Source organism: Chaetodon trifascialis, chromosome 5, assembly GCF_039877785.1.
Source record: "Chaetodon trifascialis isolate fChaTrf1 chromosome 5, fChaTrf1.hap1, whole genome shotgun sequence".
Classification (NCBI taxonomy): Eukaryota; Metazoa; Chordata; class Actinopteri; order Chaetodontiformes; family Chaetodontidae; genus Chaetodon; species Chaetodon trifascialis.
The window spans coordinates 26,541,726-26,558,410 of record NC_092060.1 but is presented as its reverse complement, the minus strand read 5'-3'; the positions used below and the strand labels follow the sequence as shown (position 1 = coordinate 26,558,410).

Below are 16,685 nucleotides of genomic sequence, written 5' to 3'. Positions count from 1 at the left end.
CTTATATTTTGCTAACTCACTCCTTTGTTCACTCTGTAGGCTGTGACAGGAAGATGCTTTGGTGACAAGGATTTCAGAGGAGGTTTGGAGAACGGGATACTGCTATGCGAGTAAGTTTTGACTATGTTTTCATTTTTATCTGACTGCCTGTAGTAATCATTAATTAAATTCTCCACAAGCTGTCTCTAAGGCTTTTTTCTGTTGCTCTTTTTCTACTCCTGAAGAAACTGATGCTTTCTTTGTCTTGTCTGAGTGACAAACAAAACACTGCTCTGTTTAAAAGAACCACAAATGAATCAGAATTAACAGGAACATTGGCGCTCAAAGCAGTTTTTCTTTCTTAAGTGTGCTGACTTGTTTAACAATGCTGTGGTCCAGCGATCAGAGACTGGCGTCCCGTCTACCCGCTGATAATGAGCTGAGGTGCTGAAATGAGAATGAAAACACATACACACTTGCACTTTCTCTCTTCCACATTCCTTTCTGCCAAATTCAGTTACACAAGCTCAGTGTTTATACCATCTTTATTTTGAATACAGACATCACATCCAATTTAATAGTGTCCCCACTGGCTTTGGAATTCCTTGAACATCATGGTACATGTAGATGTCAGACTTTAATATTGCTTTCTAAATGTTACATCAGGGGATGAATTTACTTGGATATGAAGAGTCATGGAAAGTAATGTCAGTTTTGAGAACTGGTGAATCAGTTAAAGGTTCACTGTGTAAGATTTAAGGTGATCGATTGGCAGTAATGAGATATAGTATTCATATTTATGTTTTCATGCAGCAGGTAGTGCGTGTGCCTCACAGCAACAAGGTCGTCGGTTCAATTCCCGGGTCGGGCCTTTCTGTGTGAAGTTTGCATGTTCTTCCCGTGCATGCGTGGGTTCTCTCCGGGCACTCCGGCTTCCTCCCACAGAACAAAAACATGCTCATTAGGTTAATTGGTGACTCTAAATTGCCCCTAGGTGTGAGTGTGAGTGTGAATGGTTGTGTGTTTGTGCCCTGCGATCGACTGGCGACCGGTCCAGGGTGTACCCCGCCTCTCGCCCGCCAACAGCTGGGATAGGCTCCAGCACCCCCCGCAACCCCGAAAGGCATACATGGTATAGAAAATGGATGGATGGATGTTTTCATTAGTTTCACTTGGAAGGGGAAGGTGAGGCGAGGGTCATTGAGTTTTTTATAACCTCACCGCTTAATGACATGAAATCCTTCCCACTGCTCCTTTAAAACACGTATCAAGCAAATAGTGCGAAATGTTTTCTGCTTCCAGCTTCTCCAGTAGATAGAGATCAGATTTTCTTTCTGTTTCATCTTTGTAAAATGAATATCTTCCAATTTTGCACTAGTGGTTAGTAAAAAACAAGACATTTGAAGGCATTACTTTGTCCGTGGGAAGTTATGATGGACATTTTACACTCCTGACATTTTACTGAATAAAATCTTCTATGAATAATAAGCTTGATACCTGAAAAAATATTCTAAAGATTAGTAGGTAATGGAAATCACACAATAATCAGCATTTTGGAAAGTATAAATCTCTGAGATCTCTGAGAGCTCAAGCATCTGCCTTTTCTGCACAATTCTCTGAATATGTTATTTATTAAGAAATAAATGCAATGAACATTTTTAGTCTGCATCTTGATCTGCCTCCAGATGCACTCACTGTATCGTAGTGATAGACAATAGACACTGTCATTGTGCAGTGGTTCTAGAGAGAAAATGGCAATAGTTGTCAAAGCAAGTCTTTCTGTTGAAAGTTTAATAACTTCTGGCTCAGCTTACAGCCAAACCTATCTCCAATTTGATTTAAAAACAAAACTGAAAACATAACTTTATACTTTTGCAAACATGATTACAGTCTGAAAACATCTTTTCACCCATGCAAAGCTTTAACATCTATATGGACAACAAACTGTATTAATGACATCTCTTGGCTGATGCTGTCATCCAGAGACAGATTGACAGTGTTTCTACAGATGTCTCAGGGACAATTTAACAGTATATTTAAAGAGTTCATTGACATACTGTGGCAGTTATTGCTATCAAGTGTGTGAACTTGGACAGCCTCCCAAATGCTTAGGTTACTGATGTAATTTAATCATCAACCTTACATCCCCTTGTCCGAACACCACGCGAGTGTTAAGTCAAGTAATGCTCTTAAATGGTATCCAAACATCAGAGGTGAGAGCAGATTGGACTTCCTGTGTACTGCTTGTTTTGAATCTCACCAATTTCACAAGTGAAATACCCTCCAACCTCTTCCTCCTTTTCCTGATACACAAGGCATCAGGAAATGTGTTTGCCTCTGTGCTTGCTCATGAGATGATGTATTTGCTACTTTGCTTGCACCGTGTTAGTTTTCATTGTGTCCGCTGTAAATCTAGGACAGCACTCTCACTCTTGTAGTCCTTTCCACTTCCTCTTAGTGCTACAACAGGACTTGCACTGATGCTCAATCATCATGATTCATCTTAGAGGAGATGATGAAATAGAAAAATCCATCTCACTTTCTTTGTAATTTTAGAGGAAATAAACAAAAAGAAAGCAGACTGCAACATTATTCTCATTCCAGGTAATTTTTCAAGAGTAGAGATATTTCACTGTATCCATTGCTCACTTTCCCCTCCTACACATATTGTATGTAGTACTGAGAACACCTGTCTCTTGGGGTTGTTGGAAGTTATTCTGGGAGACATACAGTGCAGCAGGAAGTCTCTAACTGAATCTGAAGTAGACGAGGCAGGCTGAGGGAAAGAGAGGTCACTAGAAAGGTGAATTACAGCATTTCAGTGCAAATGCCATGAACATTACAGAGCTGGTTGTCTAACAGTGTCAGAGTATCCAAGAGTGCGTTTTTCCTTTACAAGGCAGAATCATTACAGTGCTTCCTCTGATGAAAACACACACAAAAGATGAAACTAGAGACAGAAGAAGAGGAAGAGAGCGAGAGGCGGGATATCTGAAACTGCTTTTTCATGACTGACCGTCTTTGTGAGGTTGCAGGAATACACTGTAACTTTCTAGAAAAAATGTTTTCCATTCTGTGTGCGAAACGAGAGGTGACAGCAGAAGGATGTACTTTACCTCTTCACATGTGCAGTTCGCTGTAATATGAAGTGCACTGGAACTAGCTAACGGCTCCCAGTGGGTTGAAGGAGAAGCACTGATTCTCAGCTCTGATTTAGGATCTGTCTTGTCATAAACCTTCGAGACGCCACTGTGGGACCCTCCTAAAATGTTTCTTTCTCCCCTTTTGTCCCCCCTCACTTCTCAAAAGAGACACACACACAGTTTCACACACTCTTTCTCGCTTTTGCCTGTCGTTGGTCTCTTGAGCTGGCTTTAAACTTTTGAGAAATATACATCTGAACTTGTCATGGAGAAGTTTTAAAGGCATGGCTGTTCTTTAATTGAAATTCAGCTTCTGACGCCTTCTTTCCTGTCTGTTTTTGTCAGGTTGCTGAGCTCTATTAAACCCGGCCTGGTGAAGAAAATCAACAGACTTCCTACACCCATAGCTGGCCTGGTGAGTCCTCTGTCCTCACTCATCCTTTGCAGCTAAGTTTACAGTATTTCCACCAAAACCAAAGACATTCTTTGGATCTTCCTGGATATTTTCCTGCCATGCTATTTCTTGTTTTTTTCCTTCTTTGTCACATTGCTTTATGTCTGTCTCTTCCTCCCCTCTCCGTTTTTCCCAGTGTCTGTTTCCCTCTTCAGGGATACTTTTGATGTTACTCTAGTGCTGTTTAATGTTAAGAAGTTGCTGTAACTTGTTGCCTTTTCCCTTGAATAAAGTACAAAACTTTATTCGTGACATGGTGTAGTGGTATCATAGGGGTAGTATGACACCCACAAGCCTTGACATTTGAGATTATGGCCTTTATGTCTGAACAGCTTGCAAAAGCAGAAAGTTGGCATAAAGTTGAGCAACACGGTCATCCACTAGGTGCATCATTTAAAGTACATTGTCATATAAGCATAATTGATAATAAGAAGAAGAAACTTGATTTGTATAGCACCTTTCCTACAAGAAATACAGCTCGAAGTGTTTCACAACAATGAAATCACATGCATTTTATGATGCTTGACATAAAAAAGACATAGAATGAACTGAAAAACAGGGATAGACAATTAATGCAAAATAAGGTGGAGGACAAAGCCCATTTTTTCAAAATAGTAAAAACAGCCACACGGTCAAGATATTCAGACGAAGATAATTTACCCAGCTGTTCCTTTGTACAGATGAACTGTTCTGAATTCATGATGGAAACTCTGCCACCTTTCTTTCCCTCTCAAACTGAATGATAGGGGTTGTAATCTGGTCGTCATGCCTCAATAAGAGCCACATTGCTATTCACGTGTAACCAGGTTTCAGTTAAAGACATAAAATCTAGTTTATGATTTGTATACGGATCATTAATTAAGAATGCCTTGTTAGTTAACATTTATTAGACCTCCTATTATTGAACTAGTGGCTGGGCCTGAGGCAGTTAATGGCTGACAGGGACGAGGAATCAGATTTGTACAGGTTGCTGTCTGGGTTGATAACACACTTTGTCTTTCACTAATCACGATGGTTATTGGCAGCATTTCAGGGGAGGGACTTTTTGATACTGACTGGCACAATATATTGTGAGGATGATAGAGAGGCTCTTTCGTTCATTGTCACTGGTATTATTTGGGCCAAAGAGGGAGCTGGTGGTGCAAACAGGAGGTGAGGAGGACACTACTGATGAAGAAGAACAACCATTGACTGGTGTGTGACCTAGCACTGTGAACAGCAGGCAGTCAGTGAGTTGAAGCTGTAATTAATGCATGAAAAATGTTTGCTGAAAGGCCATGTGTGCCATGGATGCTGGAGTGAATACCGTCTCTACAAAAATGGCAACTCATTCCCAAAAAAAAGATTAAAAAAGACCATAAAAAGCAGATTGTGTGATGGACAGACTGACTGTAGCCATGTGTGAAGGGAGAGCGGACAATTAAAATGTCCGATGCCTCTGCCCAGCATGGGGATGGGGCCTGAGATGAAGACCAACTTTTAGAATAGCTGTTTTGTCTTTTGTCATAAAATAGTACCAGCTGGTAGTTCCAGGGTTTGATTACAGATACCTGCAGCTGAAAGATCTCAGTTTCAGTCTTCACAGCCAAGGTGTCCATCAGCAGCCATGTGTGACACTCAAAGGCTCACTCATGGTACAGTAGGAAAGAAGTAAATAAGCTTGAATGAAAGCGTGTGAATTTCAGTCAACCTGAACACTGATACATTTCGGTAGAGTACAGTGCAGCACAGTGGAGCCCTTTCAGGACCTCTTGAGACCTTGATCTGGATGAAGTGATCTTTCAGGACTGGGGCCGGCATGTAAACAGAGGCACACTGAAAGTTGATCACGCTGGAGCTCAAACTAAATGTATTTAGTTCCTAACTTGCTCTCATTCCTAGCTGCTATCTCAGAACAGTAGACACGAGGTCACAGTGCAAAATCACAGTACAAAAAAAAAAGATAGGCATCAAACTTTGCACTAAGTATTTGATATTGGAAACACTGTATCTGCGAGGGTTTGATAGGTCTTTGTATCAGCACTAAGTACTAAATAGTTCCTTGTATGGCTTGGCAATGAGACAATCTCGATTAAAAAATTGTGATAAAATGTATGTTGATAACACTGATAAACATTTTTTTCTCAGTATGGATAGATCTTACAGCCTATCACACAGCAGAAATAACCACATTAGCAGCCAGTCGGTCTGCTGCCTCTCTGCCTCTGTGTCACTTCCTTGTCACAAGCTCCACTGAACAGTAATGAAGAGGCTTAAAACACGATGATGCGAGACAAGAGGGGGACAGGCCTGAAGATCGAATGCTTTGAGAAGACGAATCTCTACGGGAGCTGGATATTATTTGGATCACAGAAACTCAGACCTGACCAGGAAGTCTGAGTTGGGCTGAAACGGCTTTTCTTATCTCACGGCGTCACTAATGGCTGCCAATGAGCCTTCTCAGGCTTTTTACAAGGGGTGGATAATTACACAACCACATTCTTCACAGGCCTTTTTTTTCCCCACTGCACAATCACTGCTAAAATAACAATTGATTATCCTGTTAGAGCTTTTAAACCAAGAGCTTCTGTGCTCACTCCATCTTGGTTATGTTTTAGCAATGTGACTTGTGGACAAACATAAATATTCAGCTTCTGTTGCACTTTGTTCTTGGTTTTATTTGTTTTTGCATTCTTTTCGTCCTTTCTTCTTCTGGTTGTACTATTCTGCGTTCTTCACTTTAGTCAGTCATCTTCCTCTTTTTGTGGCCTAATGGGCTCTAATCAGTTCATCTGCACTAGTTAACAGTTATTGTGTTTTAAAGGCTTTCATAGATCTGTCAGGGCACAATGCTTAATTTCTACCTAGCAACAATATAGTGTGAAAACCACTGACCTTCACAATCGGTTTGAGTTGTTTTAGGAGTGCTTAGTGGTCAAATCCTAATTTACTCAAATAAAAACTGACAAAATCCAAAGAGAAAATTGGATTTGCATGAGCAGTTTAATTTGTCACTTGTTTGTAATATAATGGAAATATTTATCAAACCTAGTAACATTTGTGCTGTTTATGCAGTTCATTATTTTTCTCAGAGGTTGAATGAGGTAAATGTGTCGTTGTTAAGCTGTTTCTTAGTTTGTTCGTATCATATTTCTAACAGCAGTGTGACGCATTTAACGATGACATTATTAGAAACAGCTGACCTTATTGGCTGAAAGAGAGTCAGTGTAGATTCAGGACAAAAACATTACCTGATTGTTACTAATTGGCCTAAAGGGGCAGATGATTCATCCACTGAAGGCAACATGTTTACATTCATAGTTTGACGACAACATATGAAAGGTGAGAGGAAAAATCACACCTGCTGGTTTTATTCCAGTCAAAACAATGTGACCCTGTGTATGTTGCACATTTCATAACTCTGTCTCTTAGCTTCCTGCAGCTTTGCAGGGATTTTTCTTCCTCTTGGCTGTGATTAAAGAGGTGAGAAACACATAAACAAGGGTTCTGCTGTTATCTGCCCCATCGTAATAAAACATAGGCTACTCCCCCTTCCTCTTCCTGTTTGGGGGCTAATGGGAAAATGAGTCTCTGAGGACGTTTGGCTGTTTTGTAATTAGAGCAGCTACCTCAGTGCTTTGGCAGCTCGGCCTGTATGGCTCAGTGTTCGTCTGAACAGGTTGGTTGTTGCTTGCTCTGTTCCCAGCCGTCTCTGGGTCGACTGGTATGCTTGTGTTTTACGGCGTGTAAACAGACACGCAGAGATCGCCCTGCATGTTGAATGGTAGTGATTCACATGTTTAAAATGTGTTGTTTTCCAGACATTCATTTAGGGCTATAGACATTAACCCTAAACTTAAAGTCACAAAAATAAACATATTACTTAATGAAGTATTTTTGAGAATGATCTTTTAAATTTTGGGTGAAAAAGAATCAGGAACATATCTAACTGACATCCAAGGGGCTTGTTTCCTCATCCTGAGCAGCTTTCCTATGGATTCTGTCAAGGATGAAAATCTGGACGTGAACACTGATCCTCTTCCCAGAGAAACCTCGGTCGTCTCATCTGTCAGATATTGATTATAATGAGGCTTGGGTTCAGAGGAACCCAAGGTCTTTTTACACACACACTCATACATATGTAGGTACACACATGAACAGCCAATACTCTCAGATCTATGTACTTTAGACTTTTGGCTGCCACTAATTCCAAACAATCCTTAACTTTTACCTCTGAACATGCTGTATATTTACATTTGGTTGTAACTGCCCTTTAGATCATTCTCCTTCTTTGCTCCTTTTGCTGTATTTTCACTTGCCAATTTTACCACTGTTGGTCTTTTCACACCTGGGATAACTTTTGGCCAAATTTATTATGACTACTTTTTTCTTTTTTAAGCAGAGTGGACTGAAGCTTTGTGTCTGAGTCAACCTCCTCCCTCCCAATCTCTCTCCAAACACATTCAGCTGTCAGTCATTTCTGAGCCGTAGACGCCCAGTTTCCTGTGGCAATGACCTGCAAATCACCACAAAGTTATGCTCACACACATGCATGCACGCAGTCCAAACGCCCACTAAATTATCCTGATTACCATTACGCAACTACTACTAAATGAGCCTTTATTCATCTGTTGGCTTGTTTACATGAAAGTTAAATATTCCAATGTTTGTTATTCCGGACCCTGTGAAACGCCGGCTGGTGAGCGGAGTTATTTAGCTGCTGAAGTTAACGTTGAAATTGCTCTGTGATAGCTGAGATTGTTGTTGTCAACACCACCAGATCCCCATCAAGCCCCTGGCTCTAATTTAAAGTCACACAATTCTTATCTAATTTAATTCAAGCGCTCCCTTTTGGGTGTATACTCTTGAAAACATGGTTTTGTTAGTGGTTCCTTCATACAGCTCCTTAGGGCCTGTCTCTTTAGATTATCTCTTTACAGTACTGATACTGCAGTTGTTTTGCACTTTATAATCTAAAATCTGAACATGCATGCAATCACAGAGTTTAATGGATTAAATGCTCAAACCCAGCTCTTCTGATGACTTTTGCTCTATGTTTGTGAGGAAAGGTTAACTAAGCACACATCAAAAGCTCAAAGCTGTCTGTCGCTTGTGCTGTCTTCCACTGTTGGCCAGCAGCTCCATCTGTAGCAAGAATAGATTTGGTGTGCTTGCTCATGGACACAGTTATTGAGCAAAGAAAAGTTTCCCAGTGTGTACAAGTATTGTGCAAGTGTGATCTGGAAATAAGTAGATATCAAGCTGTTATGAGCAACGTGGGTAAGAAATCATTCGCTGTTAATGTGTATGATTGCAGAGGTTTGATTACTTTCTGCATGTTTAATAAATAAAAAATCCTCCCAGTTGTTTCACTTTACCACACAGTCTCGATCCCGTGGGGATATTTGGATCATACTTGGACTTATTTACTTGGCACAAAAAGTTTGAAAGCCCCTGTTACAGGCTGTCCCCACCCTACTGGAGTCCCTTATTGTTCCAAGTGATAAGTCATTTCTGATATCTGGAAAATGTTGTTATACAGAGCCCACACAGGCAGGTGGGTGGTGTTGCCTCACCAGGAGAGCAGAGATGTCGCTGTCCCAAAAACACAGGAAGCTGCAGGGTGGGTTTGGAGGGAGTGTTATGCTACAAATGGGAAAGGATCGTGAGAACAAGCGTTTCAGTGTGTGTGTGTGTGTGTGTGTGTGTGTGTGTGTGTGTGTGTGTGTGTGTGTGTGTGTGTGTGTGTGTGTGTGTGTGTGTGCGTGTGTGCGTGTGTGCGTGTGTGCGTGCGCGCGCGCGTGTGTGTGTTTGTTTTTGTCGCCATGCATATGGTCTTATACCAGCTAGTGTGTGCGAATCAATAAGTCTCTTAGTTTTGTGTGTCTGAGCACTTGAAAAGACGTCTAAATGTGCACATCTTGCATGCGAGTATAAGTGCACTGTATTTGTGTTTTGTTGTGTGAGAGAGATAGCGAGAGAGTGCTTGGGACAATCACAGTGGTGAGGAAATGGTGACACCCTGAGAGAAAGAGAGAGAGGGAAGGGCTTTGGCTGTGGCCCTCTGAGGGATAGAGCAACATAGAAACAAAGGGAGAGAGAACCTGGGAACAGGAGAGGAGATTCGGCTCAGGTTGCGTCCAACAAAGAGTTTATCTGAGAGTACAGGGGAGAGCGGGAGGAAGGCAGAGAAGATGGAGAGAGAGTGAACGGGAGAGAAGAAGAAAGAAGGAAGGTTTGAGGGAAACCAGGTGAAGAAGGACAAATAAAAAAGGAGTCAGGAGACACTTGAAGGAAGCAAAAGGTGACGAGTGAAAGTTGGAGTAATCTAAGAGGAGACGTACGAAAGTCGGCCACTGAACCTGGTGGTGTCTCATTTCTGTTGAGCAGGTATCCTGATTTTCGTGTGTGTGTGTGTGTGTGTGTGTGTGTGTGTGTGTGTGTGTGTGTGGGTGGGTGTGTGTGTGTGTGTGTGTGCACACGCACGCAAGCACACGCGTGCACATATGCGTATGCAGAGAAAATAGAAGAATTAATCCTCTTCAGATCAGTGAAATAAGTTGCCTGGACTCTCGTCATCTGTTGCGGTTTTGCTTCTGCACCTCTGGTCAGCATGGGTTTGTGTGTGTGCGCCTGACCTTGAAAGGGCTGTTCAGAGGTTTGTTTCTCTGTGTGTGTCAGAGACACACTGTGTGCAGAAAATGAGGAGGATCTTCACCTTATCAGTGAGTGTTTTGTACTATCTTTTTGAGGACCCACTTGAATTTTACATCTGAAGAATGAGCACATTTCTGAACACGGAGGACAGTTTGTTTATCGGTCTGTAAATGGTTGTTCCAGGGTTAATATTCAGTTGTAAAGTTCAGGCTTTGATTTGGGTTCATGTTAAGGATGAGGTTAACATTAGGGAAGTCATTACGCCAATGAGAACAGACTGCTAGAAGTGCAGAGCATTGAAGTGTATTTACGTGTGTGTGTCCATGTTTCAATTAACGGTGTGTGTCATGCTCAATGAGCCAGACTTTCTTTTCTTTGCTGTGTGTGTGAGTCATGGTTGTGTTTGACCTGAGACCGTGCGTAGTTAATGGATCTGACCTCGCTTTGCCTTCAGTTTTCTGCCAACTGCATATTTATCCTGATGAAACAGTGTGTATGTGCGTGTGTGTTCTGTGCAGGACAACCTCAGTGTGTTTCTCCGTGGCTGTGAGGAGTTGGGACTGAAAGGCTCCCAGCTGTTCGACCCCGGAGACCTGCAGGACACGTCGACACGCCCCACTGCCAAGTAAGCCTCAAAGCTTCAGTGTTACCTTACTGCACAGTGGGGGGGTATGTGTATATGTGTGTATTTCTTTCAGTTTTGTTCCAAAGCACAATGGCCACCATTTGAAGAAGGTGTGACCTGAAGTCTTTGGCAGGGATGTTATTGTTCTTTTTAACAGGAAAGCAAAGTAATTATTATTTTGGGATGTGTACACTTTACCAAACAGCCAGCCTTTACAGGTGATGACGCTTTCGATTGCATGTATTTATTTTATTTTAAAGGGACCATGTACAGTATTAAACATAAGTGCTGCCATTTGATTTATGGTACCAGTTAGCTTGAAGCTAATATTCATCTGCAGTCGGTTGACATACACGTCACAATTGAAACATACGCACAGTGACAGAACCTCTTAACAAGCTAGACACATAACACAAGTGATGAATCTGACTGACTGAAGGAAAAGATTTGGATCGGACTGTGCTAAATATGCTTTATATTAAGTCAAAACTTAGCAAATCTTGATTCTTCTACCTGCATACAGAGCACAGGTGAAAACCAGTATAGCCTATCCATTGTCAAAAAGTTTCAGCTGTTCCTTGTTTTAGAATGAAGGTGAGTAAAAAAGCTTTCAGTACACAAACAACAGCAACACTATACAGAAAACTATTGAACTGTTATTGTCTGACTGAGTCAATCAGTGTTGGTGAATTCAAGTCATCTTCAAAGGTTATATAGTTTAGCACTTTAAGGCAAATATTTTTGTTTCTTATCTATTTGGATTGTTATTTGAGAAGTGGACGACCCTATGTATGTCTCTTTAGACGTTTCTTGTTTGTGTTGTCTTTATAGTCTCTATACTGCCTTCATGTCCAAGCATCTCTTCAAACAGCAGTTTTATACAAGACTGTACATCAATGTTTTTTGTACATAGCACTGGAAAGTTTTGTAATACAACACTGTAGCATGAATATGTCTTCTACCATCTCTAAAAACAACCACAAGTAGTGCAGTTTATCACTTTAACAGGCATATGGTTGGCAAAGGACATAATGTTGCATATAGGGGACCAGTCAAACCTTGGTGTGAGACAGACACACAGTGGACTAAACACTCTTACCTCCAGGTCCGTTTAGGGGCTTTTCTGCAGCTTTTGTGCATATTTTAGAAATTTTCAGAATGAAGTAAGGCTTGTGTTTTATGAAGCAAATGGGCCAAGTGTTGATGAAGAACACTTCAATTGTGTGTTAACATATAGCTTATCTGTGTCACTGGTTGTGTGCTTCTTTGTGTGTCCCTCTTGTCAGTCACCCTCTTCATGCTCTGCATCAGACAATCGGCCAGTTCACTGCCAACATAAATAACTGACTGAGAGTCAATGGAAGTTTGTAGAGCCAGTGTCAGTGAAGCAACAATAGCATATCTGTTAGACACAACTGGTCTCTGTCCAAACACAGCACACGGGTTTACATCACTCACTGAACCACGACTCCTACTTTGTTGCTTGGTAACAAAGCCAAGTGCATGTAGTTTTTTTTTTTAATATATGCTGTGTGTTTGCCTGAGTGCGTGTGTGGCATCTGCTGTCCTCACACTGCCTGTGCAGAGAGGGGACAGTGCTCATCTTAGCTGGTCTCAGGAGGGGCTGTTTGAGTGATTCTGACAGGGCAAGACATTATTTGACAGCACTGAGGTGTGTGTGTGTGTTTTGTTTTGTTTTTTTCACATTGTTTCTTTGTACAGATACTTTGTTGTTTAATGTAGCTTGACATCAACTCGTGAAACAAAGAAGACACCATGAAGAAGACATGGATGTGACATTTAAGTTTCAGAGATTTTTTTCATGGATTTTATTCCTGGTGGGTGTCAGATGATTTGCATAAACCAAAGCCATAATGTGTGTGTTTAGGCTTAAAAACTCCCACTTTTTCAAACAATTGAAGAAAATTTAAGTAATGTGTCATTTGTTAAAATGAGTGCAACCCACATTCAGAGATGTATTCACTGCTTGACCGTGCTCGCTTTGTGCAGAGTTTTAATCAGACTTGGGTGTGAAATCGAGAGGCTCGCCAGTGTCCAGCCAGTTTGAGAGGGGGCGTAGGATTGACCTCCCATTCAAGAAATACCGATTGTTCATATCCTTGTTTATATAACCACGTGGCAAAATAGTACAAGTGGCAGAGAGGGAGGTACGTTTCATTGAGCACAAAGACATTGATGGAGGTGAATGAATTCTTGAATAAAGCTGTGTTATTTGTAGGATGCTGCTGTTAGCCTGCTAGCTGCAGCATCTCACACAGCTTATGCTTGTTTCTGCCCCACGCACCTTTTGCCACGCAGAGTCCCCTCTGGCCATATTTTGTTGATTAGCGTGAGTGAGTGACAAGCTAACATTACAAGGCAGTGAACAGATGGCAGTGCATTTTAGGAAGCCCCCCCACTGCCTGAGTACAAGGCACAGCAGAAAGGAACCGAATCAGAACTACGTCTTACCTGAAATGGATCATCATTTTTTGTGGAAGATGATTTTCATGCTGAATAAACATGAATAATGTTCACTTCAGAGGTATCATCGAGAATATATAGACAACCAAAGTTAGCACAAACTGAAGAGGAAACATTGGTGTAATTGTTTAAGTGGCCCTGTGCTATTCCTAGTCATTATGTAACCCTCTGACTTACAGGACGCTGTTTCCTTGCAGCTTGTCCCAATGACAGGAAGCTGCTTCAGTGCTTCTCCCCCCTGAGTCTCTGGACAGGTGTTTACTCATCTAGGAAACAGCTTTGGACAGAGAGGCATGAGGACAGACAGGTTTGGGTACACTATGAGCTAAGGCCTGAAATATCTCCTTTTCCTCTGCTGATGAAAACAGATAGATTTCCAAGATAAGTGACAGTTTGCCAGGCAGAGTCAATGAGAGCAGAAGGTGCTTTTCCACCCAGCTATCTTTGACATTTATGTTTCTGTTCATCACTGAAACTATTTGAATAAAATCATGGACATTTACTCAGATAAGGACCAAAACAGAGACAAAAGAAAAGGTAGAATACTCCCCTAAATATGACCTAATAGCTTGTGGAATCTGTTGTATTAGTCCTTCAGCTTTTCTTCTGCAAGGTAACGACAGAGAAAAACAACCTGTCTTTGTGTTTATTTAGTCCGCTGACAGAAAGAGAGGATGATGAGGAGGAGGAGGAAGGAGGGGGGCTTTACAGATCATTCCCTCCAGCTACTTTCACCTTGCTCTTCTTCTCCTCTTTCACTCCTCTCTTTGTCAGCTCACTGCTGTCATGGAAAACTCACGCAACTGCAATTTGGGTGTCACTTGTGTGTTGAGTGAGTTGGACTTTCTGTCCCTCGGGCTTCAGAGGGGACTTACTGTATAAACATAATTTATACACTATACACTATGTATTGTACACTGCTTGGTTTTCCCTATTGGGCAAAGGTGATGCACTACATCATCTATATAAACTGTCGTATCCATACAGTATGAGCTGTTTTCAAAGATTTGTTTGTGTGTTCGATTAGATCCCCACTTTTTACTCCTAAAGCACAGAATATGGAAGAAAGTCCTGTTAAGCTGCTTCTCTGAGGCCATGTAAACATCTCCACAAACCTATGCAGAGGAGGGTGATATGGGGGAGTATCTGGATAATGATGGGTCACTGAGGACCTGACAGACACTGCTGTCATATCTCAACCATGCGTCAGGCAGACCTACGCATCAGTGAAGTTGATTGGTTGAGTCAGCTCTGCTGGGAGGTGCACTACATACAGGTCTACAAGAAAAAGCCACACTAATTTCTCCAAGTGACTCACATTCATGCTCACCTCCATGTAGCATCAGCTTTTTCATATTAATGCATTGACCACATCGAGTCCCCTGAAGTTTATTTCCTTTCTTTCCATACATATCATATCTATTTTCTATATACCAGAAGCTGCGGTCAATGTAAAGCAGTCCTTATCCCACACATGTGTTTCCATAGATGATTGGTTTTCTACATGAGATACTCTGTTATCCATGTAAAGTGAGCTCAGTATCCAGTCCAAAATGGTTTTGTTATTCTGACTGAATAGAACTGAATAGAACTAGATGCGATTCATAATGAGATAATGAGGGAAATATATTCAGACCATCATTTTTCCTTCTAACAAGTCCTGCAAAATGCTGCAGCAGACCACCTCACAAGCTCCAGAGAGGAGAACCACATTCCTCCCATCCTGGCTTCTCTCCATGGGCTCCTTTGCTAACCAATATAAATTTTGAGAATTATGTGATCCCCTGTAAGGCTCATTTTTGGGCTAGCACTTGGTTATATTGCAGAAAATTTAATCCAGTGAGCCTGAGTACAGATTTATAGTTTTTTTGGTCACGATCCAATCTGAAGCCTGAGGATGGCCAAGCTTCTCCGTTAGGGTGCTTTGACTCTAGCAGGAAGACTTTGGCAGGTCTCCTTGTTTTCAACTGCATCTAATAGAATACATTCTTAAGACTTTCAGCTTTTCTTTTGTTTGTATTTGGTGTATTGAACTTTATTTGTGAGTTTCTTGGTATGCAACTCTTTCCCAGAGTCAAGGAGAGACATATCGTTCCCTTGGCTTTCTTTTGAAAAATGTACGTCTTTGTGATTTTTGACTTTCCCTCAGGCTGCAGACATCATTTGTGGTTAACAGTCACAGGAAAAGAGAGATGAGGGATTTTGTTGACTTAAAACTAAAGGAGAAATCCACATCCTGCACATTGTCATATCTGTGTCTCTGCTGCTGCTGTGTGTCTCTCTCTTAGCCTAGAAGTATATATTTCCACAACACAAGTGTGTATTGGGGTCAGTTTTACAACTGGTTCATTCCACTTCCCATTTATAGCTTCACGCGGTGATCCGCAAGACCCACATCTTTTCATTTTGGCAATATCTGTGGCGCTAAGTGGCCACTGCTGCGGTGTTTCTGCACTTCACCTCCCAGAGATCGCTTGGCAGTCAAAGCATGTGGCCCCCTTCTGTGACATCTGCCTGTCCTGACTTCTGACTTTCTGCTGGAGAAATCTTTGTAAATGATGAATGCTGGTGTAAAATGACAGATGTAGCAAGGCTCCCATGCTCTTTGTTCCAGGAACTGGCACAAATATCCCATCTTGCAGTTAATATTTTAGAATGCCGGAGTCAAACTGCAGCCATTGAACATTACTGCAGGAAATGTTAAATACATACATCACCAAACTGCACGCAGAGATGTGTGTGAGCTCTCCCTGCGTGGGCTACAGCCATCGCAGATTCCTCTATGTATTCAATAACTTTTGTTTTTGCTGCATATACAGTATATGTGGGAGTTTGTTGGTTTAAAATGTGTCTGCTGTTTTTATGTGATACATTTCATTATAATACACCAGAAGTCAGTGTCTCACTCTTGCTCCCCCTCTTTCTCATCCTCTCAGGGGGAGTGACTGCAGCCGAAAACTCAAGAATGTAAGTGATACTTCTGGATTACAGTGGGATAATTTGTTTGTGTGCTAAATGCATGTTTGGATGGAAACTGTTATTATGGTCCAGTGTTGCTGTTTGTGCTGTGATTGTCACTCTCTTTCCTTTCAGCTGCTCTTGTCATGTCTGTTCCAGCTCTACCAGTTGTCTTCACTCTACTGTCCAGTCTATGTGCAGTTTTATGCTGCTAGAATACTACTGGCTTTACTGTGTCAAGCTGTTCTTACTTTATTATCCTATGTAGTCTTTCCACCAAGTCTTTTAATTTTGTTTTCTACTTTCTTTTGTTGCGTCTATTCTTTTTGTTCTGCACATTCATTTTATTGCATGTTCTACATTTTCCAACTCCTATTCTACTTTTGTATTCTCTTCTGTCTCTATC

The 16,685-nt window shown here is 41.4% G+C and overlaps 1 protein-coding gene across 10 annotated transcripts in view; it reads left to right on the top strand.

Annotated features, from left to right (window-relative positions):
- limch1b (LIM and calponin homology domains 1b) overlaps nt 1–16,685 on the top strand; it is an 87,536-nt gene that overhangs the window by 34,914 nt on the left and 35,937 nt on the right. For all 10 annotated transcript variants that reach the window (XM_070962018.1, XM_070962022.1, XM_070962021.1 and 7 more), the window contains exons 2-5: nt 40–110; nt 3,468–3,537; nt 10,731–10,837; nt 16,258–16,288. In XM_070962018.1, the coding sequence (XP_070818119.1) occupies nt 40–110; nt 3,468–3,537; nt 10,731–10,837; nt 16,258–16,288 (279 nt within the window). The remainder of the gene's footprint in view (nt 1–39; nt 111–3,467; nt 3,538–10,730; nt 10,838–16,257; nt 16,289–16,685) is intronic.